This window comes from Haemaphysalis longicornis, unplaced genomic scaffold (assembly GCF_048455015.1).
Source record: "Haemaphysalis longicornis isolate Haplotype H1 unplaced genomic scaffold, Haemaphysalis longicornis Haplotype H1 scaffold_9, whole genome shotgun sequence".
Lineage (NCBI taxonomy): Eukaryota > Metazoa > Arthropoda > Arachnida > Ixodida > Ixodidae > Haemaphysalis > Haemaphysalis longicornis.
This window is the reverse complement of record NW_027526460.1, coordinates 144,567,487-144,589,724: the sequence shown is the minus strand read 5'-3', so window position 1 is coordinate 144,589,724 and position 22,238 is coordinate 144,567,487. Positions and strand designations below refer to the sequence as shown.

At 47.5% G+C, this 22,238-nt stretch overlaps 1 protein-coding gene across 5 annotated transcripts in view; it reads left to right on the top strand.

Moving 5' to 3' along the window:
- Positions 1-22,238, top strand: part of LOC144153753 (complement factor B-like) — a 182,151-nt gene that overhangs the window by 88,335 nt on the left and 71,578 nt on the right. For all 5 annotated transcript variants that reach the window (XM_077685456.1, XM_077685454.1, XM_077685455.1 and 2 more), the window contains one exon: positions 10,686-10,876. In XM_077685456.1, the coding sequence (XP_077541582.1) occupies positions 10,686-10,876 (191 nt within the window). The remainder of the gene's footprint in view (positions 1-10,685; positions 10,877-22,238) is intronic.

Below are 22,238 nucleotides of genomic sequence, written 5' to 3'. Positions count from 1 at the left end.
AGATTTCTATGCTAGCATCAAAAGTTGACGATCTGGAAAACAGAGGCCACAGAAACAACCTAATTATATTTGGAGTAGAAGAACCTGCTAAGAAATTTAACGAGGAACTAATGAATGAAGAAACAGAATTTTTAAAAAAAAAGCTTGAGGTAACCACATCCGGCATTGAGCGATGCCATAGGCTTGGCCGTAAGGTTGGAAATGAGTCGTGTCCAGTAATCATAAAATTTCTATGTTTTCGGGGAAAGACTTCTGTGTTGAAGTACGCATTTAAGGTGAATAGAACTACGATGTCTATCTCTAAGGACACTTCTAGCGGGCTACGGGAGATAGGACAACATTTGTGGAAGAGCGCGGCTGAAAAAAAATGGTGCAAAGCTTAAGTTGGTATACGACAAATTGAGCATTGATGACATCCTGGGTGGTTCGAATGAAACTAAGAAATCGTGTTTTAACCTTCAGAAGAAGAAGGGAAACTGACTCCGGGATACTGTGTCCTACCCATTAAGAATACTGAAGCACTAGGCATCCTGAATGTAAATTGCGGAAGTGTGGTGAACAAAGCAACTTAATTATAAACGTTGCTCCTTACAGTTAACCCATATTTATTAACACTTACAGAAATATGGTTGAATAGTACAGTATTTGACAGTGAAATAACTCCACCTGGTTACAGTGGGTTAAGAAAAGATCGTGGAAGTAAGGGAGGAGGTGTTGGAGTTGTATATGAAAAAGCATAACGGTAATTAAAATGACAGATATTCCTCAAGTGGAAGGCTTATTTTGCAAAATATACCACAATATTATTCAGTATATTGTAGCTCCCATATACAGACCCCTGTCGTCGTCCATTGAAGTTATCAATGACTTTAAAATATCTATGCACTCATGCAAAGTCAGGAGCTTGGATTATTTAATGAAGAGATTTTTACCTACCAGATATAAATTCGGGCTCTCTTTTAACCACTAAGCATAACGATATCATAGGAGAAACAATGCTTGACGTTTCCTTTACTTTTGATTTGTTACAAGTTGTTAACAATTTCACTAGGAGGCAGGGAAGTTCGAAGTGAGTACTTGATCTCTTCTTTGTTAGTGGGTGTATAAAGGCTTCGGCCAGCTGTGAAGTGGTTCCTGGTATTTCTGACCCTGGAAAATGTCTCTGTGGCACAAAAACAAAAAATTCGTGTTTCCGAAATTTTTTCCGCGCCGACGATACATCAATTGTAGATTTCCTCTCCTTCAACTTCGACTCTTTTAAAACAGTACTGCTGATGTGCAAAGCCTTTGGAACTCATTTAAAGATTTGGTGAATTAATGTATTAATCGCTTTGTTCTATGTGTTGTTAAGAAGAAGAAAGAGGGGAACCCCTAGATTTCTCCAGACACGTTCCATCTCAAAAGGCAGTAAAAGATTAAAAAGGCGTCGTAATCTTGGGAGTACCACTGGTGTAAACAAAAAGATTTTGGAGACTGCAACTAAGCTGAAAGAACAAATCTATATTGACAAAGAGCGCTATTTTGGTGAATCGTTACCAAACTTTATTAGAACGTGTCCTGAGAGATTTTGGCGGACCGTTAGGCCTACATCTAGTGAATGAAATGTTTTTTGTAGTTGATGGAGTTGATGTTCATGACGGCAGGGTTGTTTCGAATGCCTTTAACCAACAATTCAAATCGGTTTTCATCATTGACAATAATGTTCTTCCCATGTTTGATGCATATTATTCGCCTATAAATGACGTTATCAGTGAGCAACGCATTTTCAACATGCTTCTTAAACTCAATGTTACAAAGACACCCGGGCAACATAACATCCCAAACGCATTTTAAAGCGATATGCCGAGTGGATCGCCAAGTATCTGTGTGTTGTATTTTCAAAATCACTACATGAAGGCCGAGTACCAGATGATTGGAGGGCCGCCAGAGTCAAGCCTCTTTATAAGTCCGGTAAAAATCACCTCATCTGGAGTTATCGTCCTGTTTTTTTAACATCAACTACCTGTAAGCTTCTAGAATACATCATTCATACGCATATCTCTGAGTTTCTTAATAAGCACAACATCCTAAGAAAACACCAGCACGGATTCAGAAAAGGTTATTCAACCTGTACTCAACTTGTCGAGACAATACATGATTTCACAACTTCAATTAACAATGGGACACAAACTGATGCCATCTTTATGGACTTTGCAAAAGCGTTTGACAAACTCTCACACAAAAATTTACTGTATTAAATTAGAGAAAACACTTAAAAATTCACGCCTATTACAATGGATAGCAGACTACGTGATAAACCGTAAACAGTTCGTTCTTTTTAACAAACACTGTTCAGAAGGGGCAACCATGGACTCTGGTGCTCCACAGGGTACTCTTCTGGGACCCCTTTTTTTCTCACTTTTATTAATGATGTTGTGAATGAAGTTCCTGTTAAAATCAGGCTGTACTCTTATGACTGTGTCATATATTCAGAGATATCCAATGTAACTGATCAAAACGTCCTAAATAGTGCCTTTCAAAAAATTGTTGAGTGGTGTGAGTTATGGCAGATATAAATTACTTTGATTAAACATTATTTATGCGAATAACTACCAAGGAAAAAACATTACTATTTAATTATTCCACCGCAAGCTTCACCCTTTCTGAAGTTACTAAAATTAAGTATCTTGGTCTTTGGATTACCAATGACCTTTACGGGACTAAACATATTGACTCCGTAATTACTAACGCTTACCGAAAACTATTTTCTCTTCGAAGAGCTTCAAAACATTCTACTCGGCGATGCGGACTCTGGCGTGTAAAACTATCATTCGCCCAATATTACAATATGGGGTGATTGTTTGGAACCCCTTTACTAAAACTAACATAACTAAATTAGAAAACGTGCCGAAAAAGGCAGTTCGCTTTATCTTTAACAGCTTTGAGTGCATCTCTATAACGGAACTCTTACATCGTGCCCATGAGCCTTCACTTACCGAAAGAAATTGTTTAATACGACTAAAATGTCTTTGCCGGCTAATAAAAGGGCATTACAAGCTTGCTGTTTCCAATATAATTTGATTTTCATCCGAATGCGCCACCCGCCAGAGGCATCAACTGACAATAACCGCTTTTCGGTCGCAAAATAACTGCTCAAATATTCCTTTTTCCCGCGTACCATAACTCAGTGGAATGAACTAATAACCAAGTCTTGGAGTCGTCCTTATTGTTTTTTCCTGCAAATTTGACGTGATTATTCATATGTTGCTGTTGTATTTAGTTTTTTTTTGTTTTTGTGTATGTATTTGAGAGTGCCAACATTGTAAAGACATTATGTCTGTAATCACCCTGCTAAAACCCCTGTAATGGGGATTGCAGTACCAAAAAATAAATACATAAATAAATAAATATAATGCAGGAGTGACGAAGGAGAGAGAGCGTATATTTACAGCGTACGACAGTGCCTGCACATTCGAATGGTCCATTTTCTGTAGACTATCTCGTATCCACGTTTATCAACTGGATTATTAGGCATTCGATTTTGCACAGATTGATGTCGTCGCATCTCTTTGGTCCCCTTACCACACTTCGTTCATCAAACTGCTTGAAGAGATTCAGAATAAGGCATGTCTCATCACTCTAACCACTACACGTTACAGCAAACTCCCAGGGAAAGCCGTGATAACAAAGTAGACCATATTCAGGGGTAGGTGAAAGTCAAATGTCCAAGCAACACTCGTTCTATTGACACGTTATGAACAAACGAAATCAGAGATATACACCGGAAACACACCGGAGAAATGAGAGCAGAGAGAGGCCCGCAAACATGCAGACCCATACCAAACCTATACACTGAGCGCAAGAAACGGATCCAAAGGTAGAAAAGGCCAAAACAAAGCAAACTGCTTAAGCTACACGTGCAGGACTTCACGAAACAGAATCGCAAAACATGCCCGAAAGAGAGCGGAGCACACTTGGAACACATTTTGTGAGTCTCAAAGTGAGATTACGCGCGTTAAAACATCGTCACGAAACCAAGACCATGGCGAACCCGAAAAATACAAAAAATAAAGCCCTTCCACTCAATGTGAAAGCTGTCGAAACTGCACAGCAGTGATTCGCCATAGTGCGCTGTAGAGCCGTCATCCGCTCACTGCTACCACCCAATGCAATTCAAATTTGCCGCCTTTGCAGTGCTTGCGCGCCCCCTCCATGAAACTGCGCCCGCGAGACTTGTGTTCTTTCCATGCTTGCGTTTCCTGCCGCGCCCGCCGGCGTTGCACTGCCACAATTTTTCTCTTATTATCGTAAAAATCAACCCAACGAGTGTCACTAACTAAATGAACGCGGGCGCTACAGTTTAACTACGTATATTTTGACTCAAATGTACCTACAGCTTTCTTTGCGCTCAACAACGGGGAGACGTATGACAAGCACCAGCGGTGTACGAGTTTAAAACGCTTATCACTACATAAACTTCTTGGCTTTCGAAGTTTCTTGGTTACGCCGCGAGGACACCCGCTACTACGGGACACCATGTGGGTCTACTTGAGTCCAGCGAGCAAGCATACGACGACGATGTGACCCCCTTAAGTGCCCTGCACTTAAAAAGCGGCAAACCACAGCGCCTGCTGTATAGCGTACTGCTCACTTCGCAGGTTGCCTACCTTGTCGAAAAAAGCCGGCACAAACAAATTTCTGCACATCCCGAAAGAACACCAAATTATGGACAATAGAAATGCACACGAAACAAAATATGGAGGGAGACAGACCAGATGAGGCATTTGAGTACATAACCATGAAGAAAAACAGCGCACAGAGAAGAACCGCATCACGTACCCGACGCTTACAGACGTAGGAGAGAACCATGTGGCTGTTCTAAAAATACCAGTTTTTTCATTTGAAATATTTACGCTGGTATTCTGAGTCCTTCCTCCACTCGAGTCTCTTGTGGACGAGACCCTTGAAATTAGTTTCTCCATGCGCAAGCATTGCGGAATCCCCATTTCATCCGAGTTGAGGGAGCAGATGGGGGGAAGGAAGAACATAGAATACGGCCTTTAGTGTGGTACTATGCCCGCAGCGCTCGTTTGGCTGGAAAGGATAATTTATTCACTGAGAAAATAACCATTTTGAAACAAAATCTGAATACTACCGCTAAATCGTGCGTTTTCGTGACGTGGACAATGACGTATCGAGACGGCCGTTTGGTTATCTTGTTTATCGGCCACTTTCATACATGGCGCTTTAATACTGCTGAAGGGCCAGTGCTCCCACTTTTCTGCTGGCCGGGCTATTATACCTGCCGTATATTGATTAGGGTTCATGCTAATCGTTTCTCAAATCGTAAGCTATGACTCGACAAACATGCTCATGTAAGGAACCGTGCCGCTCATGTGAGTTGGTCAGTGTTGTGTCAGACAAGTCCAACACGTCGGACAGCTGTGTTCAGCAGTGTCAGCCGGCAAAGTGCTGCACTATATTCTTTGGTGTTTAAGTGTTCGCTCCGAACTTTAATTTCTCACCCCACAACCCTTACTGATATAAAATGAACGCACCCTAATTTTAAGAGAACATAGCTCGTTCGGCAAGGTTATAAGCCCTGCTTAATTTGCGTTTGCCTTTGCCGGCCTCAGCCAATCGTACAGCTCGTCATAAAGCAGCATAGGTTCTGTAGCTGAAAATGAGCTAGTGGGTAGCAACACCATTCCATTTTTTCCTAATTACATAGCTTCTTTGAGCGAAGAGTACCTTAGAAGTGGTATTAGTATGATGTTAAGGAGGCCATCCTTCGAATGAACCAAACTTGTTTTTTGCTGCGAGGCCACTTTAATAGAGAGCGCAACGATGGCTTCGGCCAAAGGGGTTTACCCCAATGGAATGGAAGCATCCGAAATTAGTTCTGCTTCCCAAGATAGGAAAATCACTAGGTGTACAAAATCTCGGACATATTCCCTCACCTCATTATCGTTCCTGGAGAAGGTATAAGAACGAATTGTAACAAATCAGCTAACTAAATACATGGAAGACGACCACCCGATCCCAGACCGCACAATTTGCTTCACACGCAACCTTCCTACAAAGGAAGCTTTAAACCAACTCAAACATACAATTCTCGACCAAAAGGCGCTAGGGGAGTAGCGACCATTTCCCCATCTTCCTTCATCTCAACAGTAAAAAGCTCCGCCCGAAACATGCGTATTCGCCAACGTGTATGCGGATGCAGCTTACACACCGGACATCATTTCTAAATGGACAAGAAATCAGGCTTCGGCATCTAAATGTACCTTCTGTGCGGCACATACTATCCCCAATCTCTTTAATCTAATTTGGTCTTGTTCAACATCCTCAAGTGGCAGAGAGCAACTCCTAGAGTCTCAGGCGGCCCTGCAATCACTAAACACTTGCAGCCTATTAGAGGTGATCCACGCACCCTTGAAAGGGTAGCAAACTTTGCTGTTCAAAGTGGTCTGTACAGAGTTGTAAAGTGGCTGACTGTCTCCCACATTTTTTAGGTGTGCGTGCACGCGACTGTACTCGTATGAACCTTCATGACAGTACTCCCTCCACATGCCAACGACCAATGCGTATGGGAAGACTCAAACCGTGCCTGCAGCTAACCGGAAGAGGACCTCTAAACGATTACAACGTCTTGTGATCATTATTCGTAATACGGGTCTTCCCTTTTCCTTTTCCCCCCAACCCCCACCAGGGCCTGAGGCCTCTTCTTAAATGAAGGTCGTTCATTCATTCATTTCAACACAAACAGAGCCTTTCATTCAACCAAACACAAGAACTCCGCGAGGCACCATTGCTTCCCCACTACTATTAGCACGAAAGCTTCGTAAGCTACCCAATGTAGGCAAGTTCTTTATGCTGACATCACAATATAGTTGAACATGGGTTTACTTCAGAACAAGACCAAGGACTCCCAAAATGCAGTCAATTTGTTATTGAAACTAGCAGTGAAGAACGGCCTTATACGCGCACCTGAAAAATCTGAACTGACGATACACTGCACAAGAAAACATTGAAGCCGTTCCACTCAATGTGAAAGCTGCCGGAGCTTCAAAACAGTTATTCCAAATAATTGGTGGTGGCGCCGTTATCCGCTCACTGCTACCACACATCACGCTCTTCTCTGCCCTGTCTCACTCCTGTCTTGAAGAATATGCAATTCAAATTTCCCGCCTTCGCCGTAGTAGCGCGCCCCCTGCCCTAACTTGCGCTAGCGAGAGTGCTGTTCTTTTTGTGCTTGCTTTCATTTCGTATGCTGGAGCTGTTTCGCGTGATTTCAAGCGTGTAATTTTTTCCTTGCGCAGCTGCAACCTTTCCGTGTCACTTCCAATGAGCCGTTTTTTTTTTGAGCGGCGGGAGCCTTTCTGCGTCATTTCGAACCCGCCATTTTTTTCTTGAGCGACGGCTTTTTTCGCTTACTATCGCAAAAACTAACCCAACGAACGTTCCTAACTATATGAAAGCGGGGGCTCGTGGTTACACGCAGATTTTGCCTGAAAGGTACCTGCAGTTTTCTTTGCGCTAAACAACGCGTAAATATATGGCAAGCGCAAGCGGTTCACGAGGTTCGAACGGTTATGGCTACTTAAACCGCGTGAATTTCCAAGCCTCCGCCTGACTCCCTGATGACGGTACACCGGGCTATACTTGGGTCCGTTATCTCGCTGCGCCGCCTGATTCCGGCAGTAGCTTGACATCTACAGTTACCGAGCTACGACAAGGCGAGCCCATAAATTGCTCTGCACTTCATACGGCCCGGCAAACTCCGATTCGGCTCACAGTAGGCATATCGGGGATTGTAGTACAGAATAACGGTCCAGCATAAGAAACAATACTCCGCCTAATGAACTCAACATTGATTGACAAGCCTGGTGGCATGACGGAAGCAGACACCATACGACTATGGCAGCACGTATTATGAGCCGGGTAGCCCACATTCATGCTTACTGAAACGTTACACCATCGGATAAAGAACCAGTCGACATCATCATACGAACCTACTACAAGGCGGCTCTAAACTCCAGCGTTGTAGAACAAAAAAAAGTTGCAAAAGCAAGTTATTTACAACACCTTCACCGAATACAGACATGCTGCTTTGTCGGTACAATTAATTTAGTTCTCTAACAATTTGTGAAGAAAGATAAGCAGCGAAGCTGCGTGTAATCAAAGGAATGCACGAGACAAAACATTTCTTTCTGGTAATTGTCGATGGAGCATACATATTAACTATTCAGTTCAAGAAAACTTGGAGTGACTTAAGGACAAGAGGGGCTGTCGATTTCACTCCCGTGTCCTAGGCATATTACTATTTGTGTAACAACACCGACCCAAACGATCGACCATGGATGACAGAAGTCAGGTCGCATCGGGCGGTGAGAAATGAACATTGAAATCAGCCCTACCCAGAATAACTATGACTACGGTGAGCTGGCGAAGCCTGCATGCACGTGCGTGCCTTCTCCTCTCCAACATCCCCGCTCTCCGTGTGTGCATGTGCGCCTGCTTAGACCTGGAGATGTCGCTCCAGAAGCCTTTCAAGGTGGACGAGTTAAACACTGGACAAATACACATACCAGGACCCTTCGAGAAGGAACCCGAAGCCACTAGCTGTAGGGGGTAAAGACTTCTGGTGTACGCAGGTTTATCCACGAACGCTATTTCTGGAAGGAGAGGAATACACAGAATTGCTGTAAAACAACCTTTGCCAAAACGAAGACGAGAAAGGTAGTACTATGTACCGTAGATAAGACCCCGATCTCACCCCAGAGCAACGTAATATATAAAAATCTTCTCGAGAAGCATCAATCTTATTATAGACAACGAAAGACAGAACGCACGGATTAACGTTGTCAACCGAGACTATGGTGATTAAGCTAGCACAGTGGACGTCAATTCAGTGAGCTACATTACAAAAAATTCCCCGCATTTCCCCGAGGGGAAGAATGTGAAAGTGCGAATGCACGAGTTGAATTTGCGCGGTTCGGTAATGTTCGCGAAAGAGAGATCACACACACACACACAACTACAAAGAAAGAAAGATGCATTTATTCACAGACACCTATTTGTGTTGTCGTTGTACTTGATTGCTAGAGCGGATCTCAGCTTTGAAATTTCGTGTCAGTACTCCTTTAAGCGGGTGCATTAGCCCTTCTCACGCCCGATTCTTGGCCAATCCCCCACGTGGGTATGTGCCATGTCAGCGGCCAGGCAGCGCGCGCCCATCTCCCCCCGTTGCCAAGGAAGACGAGGAGCGCGCGCACCCGCAGCTGTTGCTATGCGGACGGCGGCGGACGCTTCAGGCTCGCTTAAGAAGTGCATTCGCACTTAAAACAAAACCGCGTCGGCGGTGGCTGCAAGCAGTGTAGATACGTGACTACCTCACACAGAAAAAAAACGATTGATTAAAGCACGGTGATTTCTGGGCCACACTGCTTGCGTTTTGGATCGCAGAGAAGCAATACCGCTGCAACTACAAATTTTATAATGGGGTCAAAAATGCAATAAGACTCATTCGAGCCCGGGAATTCGAGAACCGCTGTTGAAAATACTTCCTGGTCAACTGGAGAAGACCCACAACATCCCGTGGACGCCAGGGCATGAAGGGCTACAAGGAAGGCGCGCATGAAAGTCGGCGGTGTGCGGCCGCACATATAACATCTGAGCAAGTCCCCACACACCCCTTCAAACCAGCAAAATCTGGAGAAACACTACTCGTGAATATAAAGTCAAGATCTGTGCACCCAGCTCCACGTAGACAACTGACGGCGCAGTAGGCACAAAACCTACAGAAAATACAGACCAACACATTGATTCACGAATCCAGGTGGTCGAAGTGCAAAGGTACAAGCAAACGGAATCGGCAGAAAGCTGAAAAGAATCCGCAGAAACTGCAACGCTTTTCTACCCAACATGGCCTTGCCTCCGATACTAGAAGTCAGACCATGACCTCAACACTCTCCTATATGCTGCCACTTCAAAGTTATTGGAAGCGACGCTCCTTACCACCTCAACAAAGGACCAGCCACAACTGCTATAAAGAGCCAAGGGAGGAGCCATCACAACTGGAGCTCTGGACCTACGGTTGCACTTGTGACTCGCCTCTCCCCCCAATTCTTAAAACTGAAGACTTTTTGATTAATTAATCCTTTCTCTCAGAACGGCGAGCCAACCACGGTTCGGGTTTGATACAAGGGGCCTATGGATTCTTTCGCAACTATTAATAATTGAGGAAATCTGGCTGCATACTGCATCCTCCGTATTGCCTTTGTTGTCAGGTGTCGCGTTGTTAGCGTATGCTTCCTTTTTATGCACCGGCAGTAGAACAATTTAGTCAAGCCTGCTGTAAAAATATCAAAGAAAGTCTGAAAACTGTTTTTTGGGGGCTTCTAGAACGTTCGCTCCATCTCGCAACACTCAACACCTCATGTACGCTTTCCTAACCACGGAGCTCACGAGGAACGACCTTTACAAAGACATGCTTAACATAATAGCAGGAACAAAGATTAGTTATGCCCAAAAAAATTCGTCTAAAATTTTTTTTGCTGCCAACCTGTTGAAGATCTAGTGCTTATTTTCAAAATAACGTATTCGGCTTTTTGATGCCGGAGTAATACGAGCTCAGTAGTCGGTGTCACCTGACAAGCACACGTCGCTGAGGTATGTGCGTATCTTTTCTACCTTATTTTCAGGCAAATACTACTTCGATGACCAGCGAAACGTGGAAGAAGCCCTCCGAAGCATACTTAGAGAGGATATCCGGCCACCTGCTCTGCAAGAAGACTATAGTAATTACGTGTACTTTTTGTTGGACGCTTCAACCAGCATCGGCGAACGAAACTTCCGGCGCGGAATCAACTTGGCGAAGGCAATCACCAGAAAGGTTAGCACTAACATTATGCTGTTTCAGATATACGCTGTTCTTTGTTTCAGTTACTGGAGTGCAGCATTCGAAACTTAGTTCAGAACCGGTGTAAATGAACAGCCGCCGAACATGAAATAGAAAATGCGTTGTATCAGCAGCTTCTTGACGTAGTTTGAATGAGTCAAGAAAATTTCGTCATTCTTGCGTGTTTTGCTTTGTTTACAAAGCAAGAAACGCAAATGCTTGCGGAGTTGTTAACTAACTAACTAACTGACTGACTGACTGACTGACTGACTGATTGACTGACTGACTGACTGACTGCAACGGCTTACTTGCACGAATGCTTTGCTCTGTGGACAGCCAATGCACCCGCCATTTGTACAAGTGCGGCACGCACACACACAGCTGGCTGGCGCCGCATCTTTTCAAAGTGCTACGAGTTGTGCCGCGCCTCCGCCAGATGGCGCCACGGGTCCCGCGACCGACAGAAGACGCAGTGAAACATCCCCCTCGCGAGGGGCACGATCAATTGCAGAGCATTTCCGGGGGCGCACGACGTTAAGTAGTTTGCGTTACGTTAATGTTGTTGCACTTGTAGCAACTGCTGACGAGAGAGCGCTCGTGAGCAGCAATTTGAATGAGTCAACGATATAAGGCGCGTTCGTAGCGTCCCATTCTGTGTCGGCTTTGTGGCGCAGTGGGTAGAGCCCCATGTACATTGCGTTCCGCCCGCAGGGTCGAGGGATCGAAACCGGGCGCCGGATAGTATTCTTTTTTATATAGTAGGGACAACGACGGTGCGGACTACGGACGTCAACGCGGGTGACATCGTGAGTTACTGAAATGCTCTGCATTTAAAATCGGAGATGGAGGGGCTAGCATTCTCGTATGAACAAACGCAATGAGGCACTTTCGGGCTGGAACAGTGATTTAAAGTACGTAATCAGAACCAGTAAAAGACGTTGTGCTGCCATTTGTCAGTATGTGGCTTACGTTGCTGGTTTTGGAATGTGACTTAAGAGTTGTGCTAAATGCACGCAATCCGTGCTGCCTTTCCGCATCTATGGCGCTTACAGGAATGTTTTTCAAAGGGTGTTATACGCCACTGGCAAAAAATAAACAGAAAGAAAATCTGCATCCAAGGAACACCTCAGCCACTTTTCTGCTTCAATAAAGCTACAGGGCTAGTTGTTTTGTGCAGTTTAATATCTATACTAATAATACGAGTTCACACAGACCTCTATTGAACATTATTTGTCAAAAAACCAACGCTCATGATATTTTCGTTATTATATTGCAATTTACCATTGCGGTGTGCGTATAGCGTTGGAGCAAATACCTTGAAAACGGGGTGTTCTAGAACCTAAACAGCACCCGTGGCTACGCCCCTGCTGCGCTTACATGCGCCCGGCCTAAAATGTACTCAGCCCAGTGATGCGTGTGTCGTCCTACTGCAAACTGCTGCAAGTTCCCACACAAAGCCGTCGTAAATTGGAAGGGGGAACCGTTTGTGAAAAATACTTCTCGATTCAGCTATAACGTTTACAAGCGTGGGGCTCGGATACAGTGCAACCTTAAACTGTGTACGCCCCTTTCTCGCTGAGCGTACAGCCGCTGTTCCATCTTGTACTCTACCTTTTCCCCTAGTTCCTGCAGGACAGCCAAAGCCCCTCCCCGATATTCCCTTATTGCCCGCCTGCTATTCCCTCGCTGGTCCGCAATCGCGAAAAATACCTGCGGCCATACTGCCTCTCCGCCACGTTTTCAACGCCAAAGGGTTTTATGCCGGGATTCACCAAGACCTGACTGACGTCATATCCTCCACGGAAACGACATCGCCAGAAGCAGTTTCATTGACGCGGCTACACCAGTATTCGAGCCGGGATCTCCGTCGCTGCAAGGGGAGATGCCAGGCGCTTTACCACCTGTGCTATGAGCTGAACCACAGGTAGCTGTATGAACGCGACACATATCATTCGTATAACCTGCTCCATTTAGATGGTGCTACCGTCTAAGAGAGGTGAAGCGAAGTAGTGCATCACGATGCTAATGAGCACCGACAGTTGGCGCTAGCTGAGCTCGTCGCAATGCAACCGTCTGCCATACACCCAACGGAGCAGGAACGCAGTGGTCGCACTTTGCCAAAGCGACGCGCCAGCAGGTCGTCGCTCACCAAGCATACCCACAAGACAGCCCCGCAAATTATGCTCTTTCACTGCAGCGGACCGTGAGTTCACCAAATGATTTGCGGGCAACCCGTTCGGTTTCGTTCGCATGGTTTGCGAGCGCGTGTGGCTTCATTCCGGTTTACGCAGTGCTGCGGCGCGGGCAATCCAGTATGTAATGTTGAGATTAAACGGAATATAACTAGCGATGCACCAAATCATATCAATGCAGAATAAACAGTCAACTGATCTCGTCAAGGTACATTTTATCTCGTGTTTTGGTAATTCCTAGGAAAGGGGGATTCCACGTAATTATGCACACCCAGCGCATGCAGCGCCCACGAGACGGGCCTTTTCCTTTCTCTCCGGCTTGGCGACAGCGCGCCTTTGTGGAAGACGGGTATTGGCGACGTCGCCGCCAGCATTGTGCAGGGGTCATTCCCTCGCCCTCTTCAACGGTCGTCGTTAGGAAGGGGGGGGGGGGGTTTCTCCTCTCTCTTCTGAACGTCGTGGGGGTTCCCCTTCTTTCCCTTGTAGATGGAACTCGGCGTTCGTCGCATCTTTAAAAAATTGGCCGCGTATCTGCTCCTTTCCTTGCAAATGCCGCCAAAAGACGATAGCCTTTATCGGCTTTTGCTAAGTAAACGCCTCCCTTCGCTTTCCCGCTCACCTCTCATGTTGTTCCTCTTGCGTCGCGCTACTCCCAAGGTAAAGACGCCGAATGTTTGCTTAAATCATTTTAATTTTCCCGCGTTCCACTGCTCCAAACCGGGTGTCTCGATGCGAACGCTGCCGTACGGCGAAGACGAGCGTTAATCGAGGCGCCCTACTTCAACGCTTATAGAACCGCGTTTCCCTACTCCACGTGCGTTGCAAGCAGAACGTGAAACCTATCTAGTGGAACCTAGCGTAACTGTTGCCGGTTGATTTCTTATAATGGCGCCAGTAGCTATAGTGGGGCGGGCGACAGCAGGCGACGGCGGAGTGAATTCTTTTTCTGCAGTCAATGAAGTATTTAATTTCGCAAAAGTCAAGCATGTTTGATTTTTTATGAAGGAACACTGCAAATATCACTTCTTTATTGATTTGTTGTCTCATATTTGCGTAATGTCTTGTTCTTCTTCAACAATGTTGAGCTATATGAACATTACACCGGATATAGACGGGTAGATTTAGCTATGACTATATAAGACTATTGCGCAGGCATTGTTCTGCTCACAGACAGACAGACGGACAGACAAACAGACATACAGACAGACCAAAATTTCTGGGTTTATGTAGCGCAAGAAAGACTATCGTCTTTAAAAATAAACAGTCTTGTCTTGAAACTGAAAACCAGCTCCATGTCTGCTTTCTCGTCTCCTTCAGCAGCCGATATTCCGGGCTCCTACACTATCATTCCGGATAAACGAACGCTTGCGACGTGCTAACAATATTCCCTGCGATAAGTAATCGAATCACTCTCCACCACCTCGCACTCATGACTTAAACAATGCTGCCCACAAATTCCCCTCTTCGTTCTACGCGCCAGAACTCGTTAAATCTGTGCCCTCAGATATTCCTCTGCCGAGAAATCGCGGTAAGAATCCGTTCAAGCCATGCCCTCAATTATTCTTATCAAGACAAATGTCGATTTGCAAGCGTAAACCTCTGCATATCTTTCAAGACTTTTCAGCGTGTAAGTTCGTAGCAGCCCTCCTCCTTAACCTGTAGGTCACCCTATCGCAACTGCTCCCCGCCTTCCAGCGAATCTGTATGGCTAAACACGGCCGTAGGGAGCTAGACATCTGCCACCTCACCAGCGCCCTACTTCTCACCCGCCTCACATGCGGTGCCCCGTACGTGCGACTCGAACCTCACGAACAGGCCAAGCCATACGCACTCATTTGTTGAGCATACCAGATATCACTGGCCTGTCAGCTTGCTCCGCCACGCAGAAAAAGGTTCTACTGGAGAATCCACGCAGCCTCTCCAAGCTCCTCGAGGCACAACTCACCACTCCACACCACGTCTGCCACTCATTAGGCCACACCACACTAAACCCCTGTAACGCCCTTCACACCTTCCCTCCCACTTCCGTACCGATATCAGGGTCGCACGAAAAGCCACGGAAGAACTTCGTGGCTATAAGGAGCGACAAAAGGAACAGAGAAAGCTGTGTGACTGACAAGGAGGTGCGCGAAAAGTTACCAGACAATAAAGCGGGAGGCGCAGCACACGCCTGTGACTGTCGTTGGTAACAGCAATCTAGATTTCTGCCAGCCAGACAAACTCAATTCGCCTAATTGATGTTGGAGAAGTTTCAACTACAGTACAACGATGCACACCAACCACATGCTGTCCGCAGCTTACATGTAATTATGTGTCGCAAAGCATTCTTTTGAACAGAAGTGTCGATGTCTCCAATCAAATATAGCGTCGCTCATTCAGGATATATTTCAGGAGCTAGGACTTCAGTATTATAATTACTCACATGTACTAACCAATGAGCACAGGTCCCGTATAAACAAATTTTGCTGAAAAACCACATATCTTTGACCCGGCTAGAAGACAATAGACCCTATGCAAAATGCGCCCCGCCATCTCGCGTCGACTCCGGTAACTAGGTCCGCCATTTTGGTACGGTCGTTTGAAACCGAAACCAAGTAGCAAAGCATAGAAGGCGGGAATTGACCGCTCTTGGTAATAGACTACAATGCCGGAGCATTGTTGCGTGCCGCAGTGGACGCAACGCGGAAATATCGGTCCAAATGAAGAAAAGGTACGTGAAGTTCCACGCCCTTGAACGAACTTTCTGACGCGAACTATGCCGGCGCGAGCAAGCTTAGTGACACGTTGGGCGCGGTGCGCTGGGAGCGAATATTTGTCGTTGGTTCGCTAAGCGCGGGATTTCGTTGTCGCTGTATGGAGGAAAAATGCAGCTGCGTTGGAGTTCTGTGGTCTAGCCTTTGCATTCTAAATGAAGCCTCAGCGTGCGCCACGTATTTATGCGACTGACAGCGGCGCTCGAGCGGGGAAACAGTAACACGTTGTCAAAATTAGGCTTTGTTTCTTCACTCGTCCCTGTGCCTCTGCGCCCGCTTCATTTCATTGTTAAATGATACCGCTTAGCCTTTATCTTACCTAGGGCTGTAAACAAACTTTTATGGCCGCACTACGCTGTCATGGCGCGGTTGAAAATTTCCTCTGCGGCAGGCGCGCATGGTATGGAAGTATGTTGTTGGTTTATTTTACGTTGCATTTAGCCGCGTGTCGTTGCGTAAGTGGCGTACACTGTTTTATGATAATATAATGTTGGAAAACTCCAGCTTTTGCACTTGGTTCCCCATTTTCCACGCTGGCAGGATTGTTGTTACGTCAAGTTAACTTGTTGCCCATTTTCATTTCAGCCACGATGTATTTACTGTCGGATATTTTGCTACTAAAATACACACTCACTCCTCTAGTTTGTCACATGCTGCATGCATGCCTCCGACGCAATGGTAGCGGCCATTGATTTGGGTAGCTGAGGCAATTTTCAAGTTTTATTAAAAAAAACGGCCAGAGTTGCATCAGTTTGCCGCACATCAGCTTGAGTGCTTTTAATTTTTTTGTATCCACAGTGAAAATCCCAGAAAATTAAACTACTTCGCTGCTTCATATCGCGTGCAGTATAGCAAACTGTGGATACAAATGGAACAAAGGGAAGCATTCGCGCACCCCTGCATGCAGCGGTAAACACTATGTTGCTCAGCCTCTGCGTGCTCGCGAGATGACCACGGCGTGATGTGGCATGAATCTGTAGGAAGCAGACTCGGTCGTTGTGGTTGATGAGGCTTCCCACATTTTATTGGTGCGCGTAGGCCCGGCCAGGAGTGGGAGCGGCGTGGACAAGCTGCCGCCCAGCTGCACGGTCGTGTTCGATCTAGTTTCCTTCTCGCGAGGCGTGTGGCACTGCTGATGTGCCAGTCCACTGATGATGATAGTGGTGAAAGGATGTGGATGATGATAGTGGCGCTGATGATTGCGATCGCGATGATGCCGCCACAGGGCTCCCCCCTAGCGCGTAGCGCGTTAAGATTACAGATGTATAACAAGTGTGGCGGAAACAAACTATGTACAGGTATGCACAATTTGTCCGTTGTCAGATAGAGTCCGTGCGCAGGCAGTGGTCAGGTGGCAGGGATTGACTAACGGCACGGTCCTGGTCGTCGGCGAGATAGCGTCCGGGATGTGGGGAAACCTCTGGTGGACGAGGCTGGGAGTGGGGGTTGGGACGGGTTGGCGCAGGGTGGAGCAGCCCCGAAGAAAGAGTAACGCGAGCTGCGGCCGCTGCGCGGACGACAAGGCGATGTTTGCAGAACCGGCGCTTTACGCGCAGCCCTTTGTGACGAATGTCCGCTTGCGTTCGGCTGCTAGTACGAGCAGGTTTATAGCCTTGACGGCGACGTTTTGAGCACTGGTTCGGGTGCAGCCACCTGGTGGCGTGAGTTCGAGGTGCCCGAGACCCGGAATGGCGATGATGGGCCCAAAACAGCAGTTGCCGTTGACAGCGCGTGTATGAACGGTGCTGGGCAGGACCGCGCTGATGGCTTGTTGGAGTGCGCCTCAGGAGTGCTCGTGATGCAGCTTGTCTTGGCAACAGGTGCTTAGGGCGATGTCGGTGCCGCTTGGCGGAAGCACGCTGAACTGGTGGCGACATAGAGCCGTTACACACTTGGGCGCGTGCTACACGAGCGTCGGGCTTCGTGAGCGCTTGCTGGTCGTGGACGCGAGAAAGCTCTTGCAACGCATGCAGCTGCGCTGTAGTCGTAGATGCCTTGTCAACGGGCTCTTCAGCAAGGATTTGGGTGTGTTGTTCTAAAGGTTGGGAAGCCGGAACGTTGTCGGCATGGTTAGCGGCTTCACTCCCTTGAGATTTCGGCTTAGGAGTTGACGGCGTCACTATGAGAGACGTCAGTTCGTTTGCGTTGGCTTTGGATGCCACGACGTACGTCTCACGTGAGTCATGCTGTGACTGCAGCGGAGCAGGGCAGTCTGTCAACTTAGCGGGGCATATGACGAGCGATGGTGGTGTAGCGGGTGACGAGGTTGGAACGGATTTCGTGGTAACACCGGAAAATAGCTCACCAGAGCCCTCGCATGAGGCGGTAGAAGGGGCCGAGGCGGGCTGTGACTTTTCCGTGACGTCGTCTGCTACAAGTGTCGTCGGTGTAGGGGCGGCTGCCGCGCTGGAGGTGGCGTCTAGGTGGCCGATACTAGTGGCCGCGGACGAAGGCGATAGCGCAGAGGGTACAATGGGCGGCTGCTGTGTGTGCGGAGAGCGTGCGTGTACCTCCTCTGGTGCGGGCCGAAACAGGTCGTCCGTGAGGCCGTAGTGCGCGAGCACGGCAGCGCGAAGGTCATCGTAGGGGGTGGCGCTGGGCGGTGGGAGGACGAGGACGCAGCGGAGCTCGGGCGGAAGCGTCTCCCAAAGGATGGAGTTCTTCAGAGGCTGTACAGTGACGTGGTTTAGCAAGAGGGTAGCCTCGAACTTAAAGAACCATCCCCTGAGGTGCCGTGGCTCGAACGCTGGTATCGGCGGGTCCCCCCACGTCACCATGTCGGTGTGCCGCTGGCCGGGTATCAGGCGCGGAACCTCCGGGTCACCACTTGTAGGAAGCAGACTCGGTCGTTGTGGTTGGTGAGGCTTCCCACATTTTATTGGTGCGCGTAGGCCCGGCCAGGAGTGGGAGCGGCGTGGACAAGCTGCCGCCCAGCTGCACGGTCGTGTTCGATCTAGTTTCCTTCTCGCGAGGCGTGTGGCACTGCTGATGTGCCAGTCCACTGATGATGATAGTGGTGAAAGGATGTGGATGATGATAGTGGCGCTGATGATTGCGATCGCGATGATGCCGCCACAAATCCTTGCTGGTGGCTCATAGGTGACCCTTCAGGTGCCATGCCAGTCCTTGTTTCCGTTACTGTGGGGGGTGAGGCCAGCAAAACTGAGGTAAAAAACCCATTCCCAAGGCTACCAAGTTTTCTTGCAAGCGCCTGCACGGCATTTTGTTGCTGCTCGGATTGCTCCGGCGCTCGAAGTGCGTCGAAAAGGCGCATTGGCAAGGGAAGGGAGGGGCCATTTTCTCGCGGGCTTCTTCATTCAATGTCTTGGACACTCGCTTGCTTAATGCCGTGCTGTCTCGGACGTCCCCACTGTTGTGGCAGCGCAGTGCAGGCAAGCTCCGGTGTCGCCTCTTTAAAATCTTGAGCTTAGAAGAGAACGAGTAGGTGCACAGCTCCCAGGATATGACTGCATGCTCCACTGGAACCCTCCGGGCACTCGCACGCTGCTTCCACAATCGCCCCACTGTCCGTCTCAAAGGTGAGGCACACAACATAGGGCCGGCCCCTTTTCTTCTGGGAGCGAAAGTAGCTGCTGAGCACATGGATGAGGCCCAACCTGCAAGAACAGATAGAGTAACAGTAAACAGCACTCAGGGAAGAACAGGACTGGTCCGCTACAGTTTATGGTAAAGGGACAGAGCAGAAAGCAATGGCCGCAAGGAACGGACTCAAAATGACCAGATTTTGTGTCTTGCTTAACACTGTTGCAAGGGCAATAATCTACACCTCTAACAGCAATGATGCCAAATTGCTTTTCAAGTTCGAGCGTGCAAATATCGCTGCATTGTTTGTTAATATATTTTCAAGAGAAGAAGTTTAACATTCACAAACCTCACCGTGGGTAATGATACCAGTACTCGCATCATCGTGTTCGCCATAACTTAAACAAGCAATATTATGATTATCTGGAACTCAGTTCCAAAACCTTTCGAGATAAACAGGTAAACATTCCGGCTATACCGATGACCTGTCGAATTTCAAAAAATCAGTGAGTTCTAGCTAACGATGTTTTACTGTAATATCTCTTCGGACACACTGAAAACATGCGCTTTAGAAACAAACACAACCACCCTACCGCCAAAAAAAGGAGAAGCCAGACACAGAAACATATTTTCGCGGCAGAACATGAGAAATAAATAATGAAAACACACGAAAAAAAGAAAACTCAAGGGGTATGTGCACTTTTGTAGTTGACTTCGCCGCAAAGCGCGATTGCTCTGCGGAAAACGCGCGGGCGGACGACCGTCACGGAAAACGGCCACACCCTTTCCGTAAATATCTTCGCCAAAAATCATCCCGTAAATTCGATGTACAGCATTTGAAAATAACTAATCCACCCACTAGTGGCACGGTCTGGCGATTGTCGCTTTCAGGGTTACTGCAACAGGGTCCCCACTACGCATTTGCATGGTAAACAACAGTGAACAAAGTGCTATACAAATTCTCATACCGCTTAACTCGCGTCAAGGAAAAAACAAAGAAGGATTTACTTACTGCGAGTCGCACGTGTTTGTCCGCACCGATGAAGGCGAACAATGCGCCTCGGTTGCTAGGCGGCATGCCCGGCTCCGCTGCCGCTCGGATGGGTCTTCGGCGCGGCACCACGAGTGGTATCAGTCCTCAGACACAGTAGGAAGTGCATACAAGTCCTTCGTCCACAATCCGTGGTCGGGACCCGGAAAACGCCGTCCAGTTTGAGCCATACCGCGTTACTGTCACCTACTCTTCCACAGTAAACAATGCGAGACTTCCGGATCGTCGCCCGTACCAATATGGCGGACGGTCTTGTTTACATCAGTGTTGCTAGATCACCAAGCAATTTCGCATAGGGTCTATTGGCGACTGTGGGGATGTATCCGCCGTACAAACGAAATTCAAAATTTTCGTATCACCTGTGTGATATGCCTTTGGGCCACCCGACTGTGATATCAGGGACTTTATTACCTCAGCCCTTACCCTCTGCATGTCCAACCACTGAGAAAATCATGGTTCAGCGAAGGAGGACATGCCACAAAATGTAATCATACCTAATGTTTGACGCCTTTGCCAAAAATGCTAAATACCGGCATAGGACTACTTCAAGCAGTAAACACGCATAGAATGACACCAATACGTTAAACCTTGAGGTGTAATTGGCCGAAAAGACATTGCCTAATGTTCGAAAACAGTCAGTAGTTCGATATGTTAGCGCGGCGTCGTGCGTATATCAGGATATCTCTCACCCGTTTCCTTAAATTAGGGTGCACTGTCAGAAGATATGGGGAGTCGACTCAAGAGAGCCAACAAACCCCACCGAATCTACAGGGCACAGGTGACAAAGGGGGTGGCCGTCTGATGTGCGGCTTTCGCCGACTAGAGCGGCAAGAATGAGCAAGAGCCCTGAACGAAAAACAGCACAAAGACTTATATTTAGACAGGCAAGTCACAAACACAACCACGAGGTAGCAGATCGATAATGACAGACAACCTAGTTGGAATTCTAATACAAGAAACAGTCCAATTATACAAAATTATGCAAACAGGACCGCTAACAGATGAATATTACGAATCGGAGCAGTTAACTAAAAGAAAAACGAACAGTTCGATGCTTATGAGAGACAGAGTCCCAGCATATTCACCGACCGGGCCGGACGATGCACCGCTGTCGGAGGCGATTCGGCTACCTGGGAAGAGTGGCTTCGCTGTAGGCCAGGCCGTCCGAGACGGTCACGGTGCTTCGAGGCCCGGGAGTACGTTGGAGTCCTCCAGGGCGCGGGTCGCCGATGGTGTGATGTACAAACTGGCAGGTGCCGTTGTCAATCACGACGTCCAAACGTAGCTGGTTTGCTTAGGCGCGGCTCCTCCTTTTATAACCGTGCCGGCGCGGAGAGGGAGAGCACAACACACAACGCGCCCGCCGCCGTCAGCGAATAACTTCACTCTTCTCCCTTCTAGAATCTTCGACGCTCTTTAGAGCTGGCAAGGCCACGCGCACCTCCTCGGAAGTACTGGAAGCTTCGACGAAACCGGAGCGGCGGAGGTTTTATTTTTGTTGTTTTTCTCGCCGGCGAGCCGGCGAGTGATCGTGTTACTGTCTCTTCGTTCGAGAAACTTCCAGCCTTGTCTCGGGCGAATAGAACCGAATGGAATGAATCGGACGACTGTAAGAAGAATTAGGCGCTGTACAATAAAAATGAAAAATTTATAAAGTACTTTTAGACGTCGTACGCTCGAGTTTGTGACACAGCCCCCCAGTTTCAGAATATTATGCAATAATATTCCAAAAACTCACAAAGTCGTGCGTATGCGTCGTTCACACTTAGTGAACAAAAGAGGCTGTGCCTACTAACACAGAATCGAGTACAGCCCAA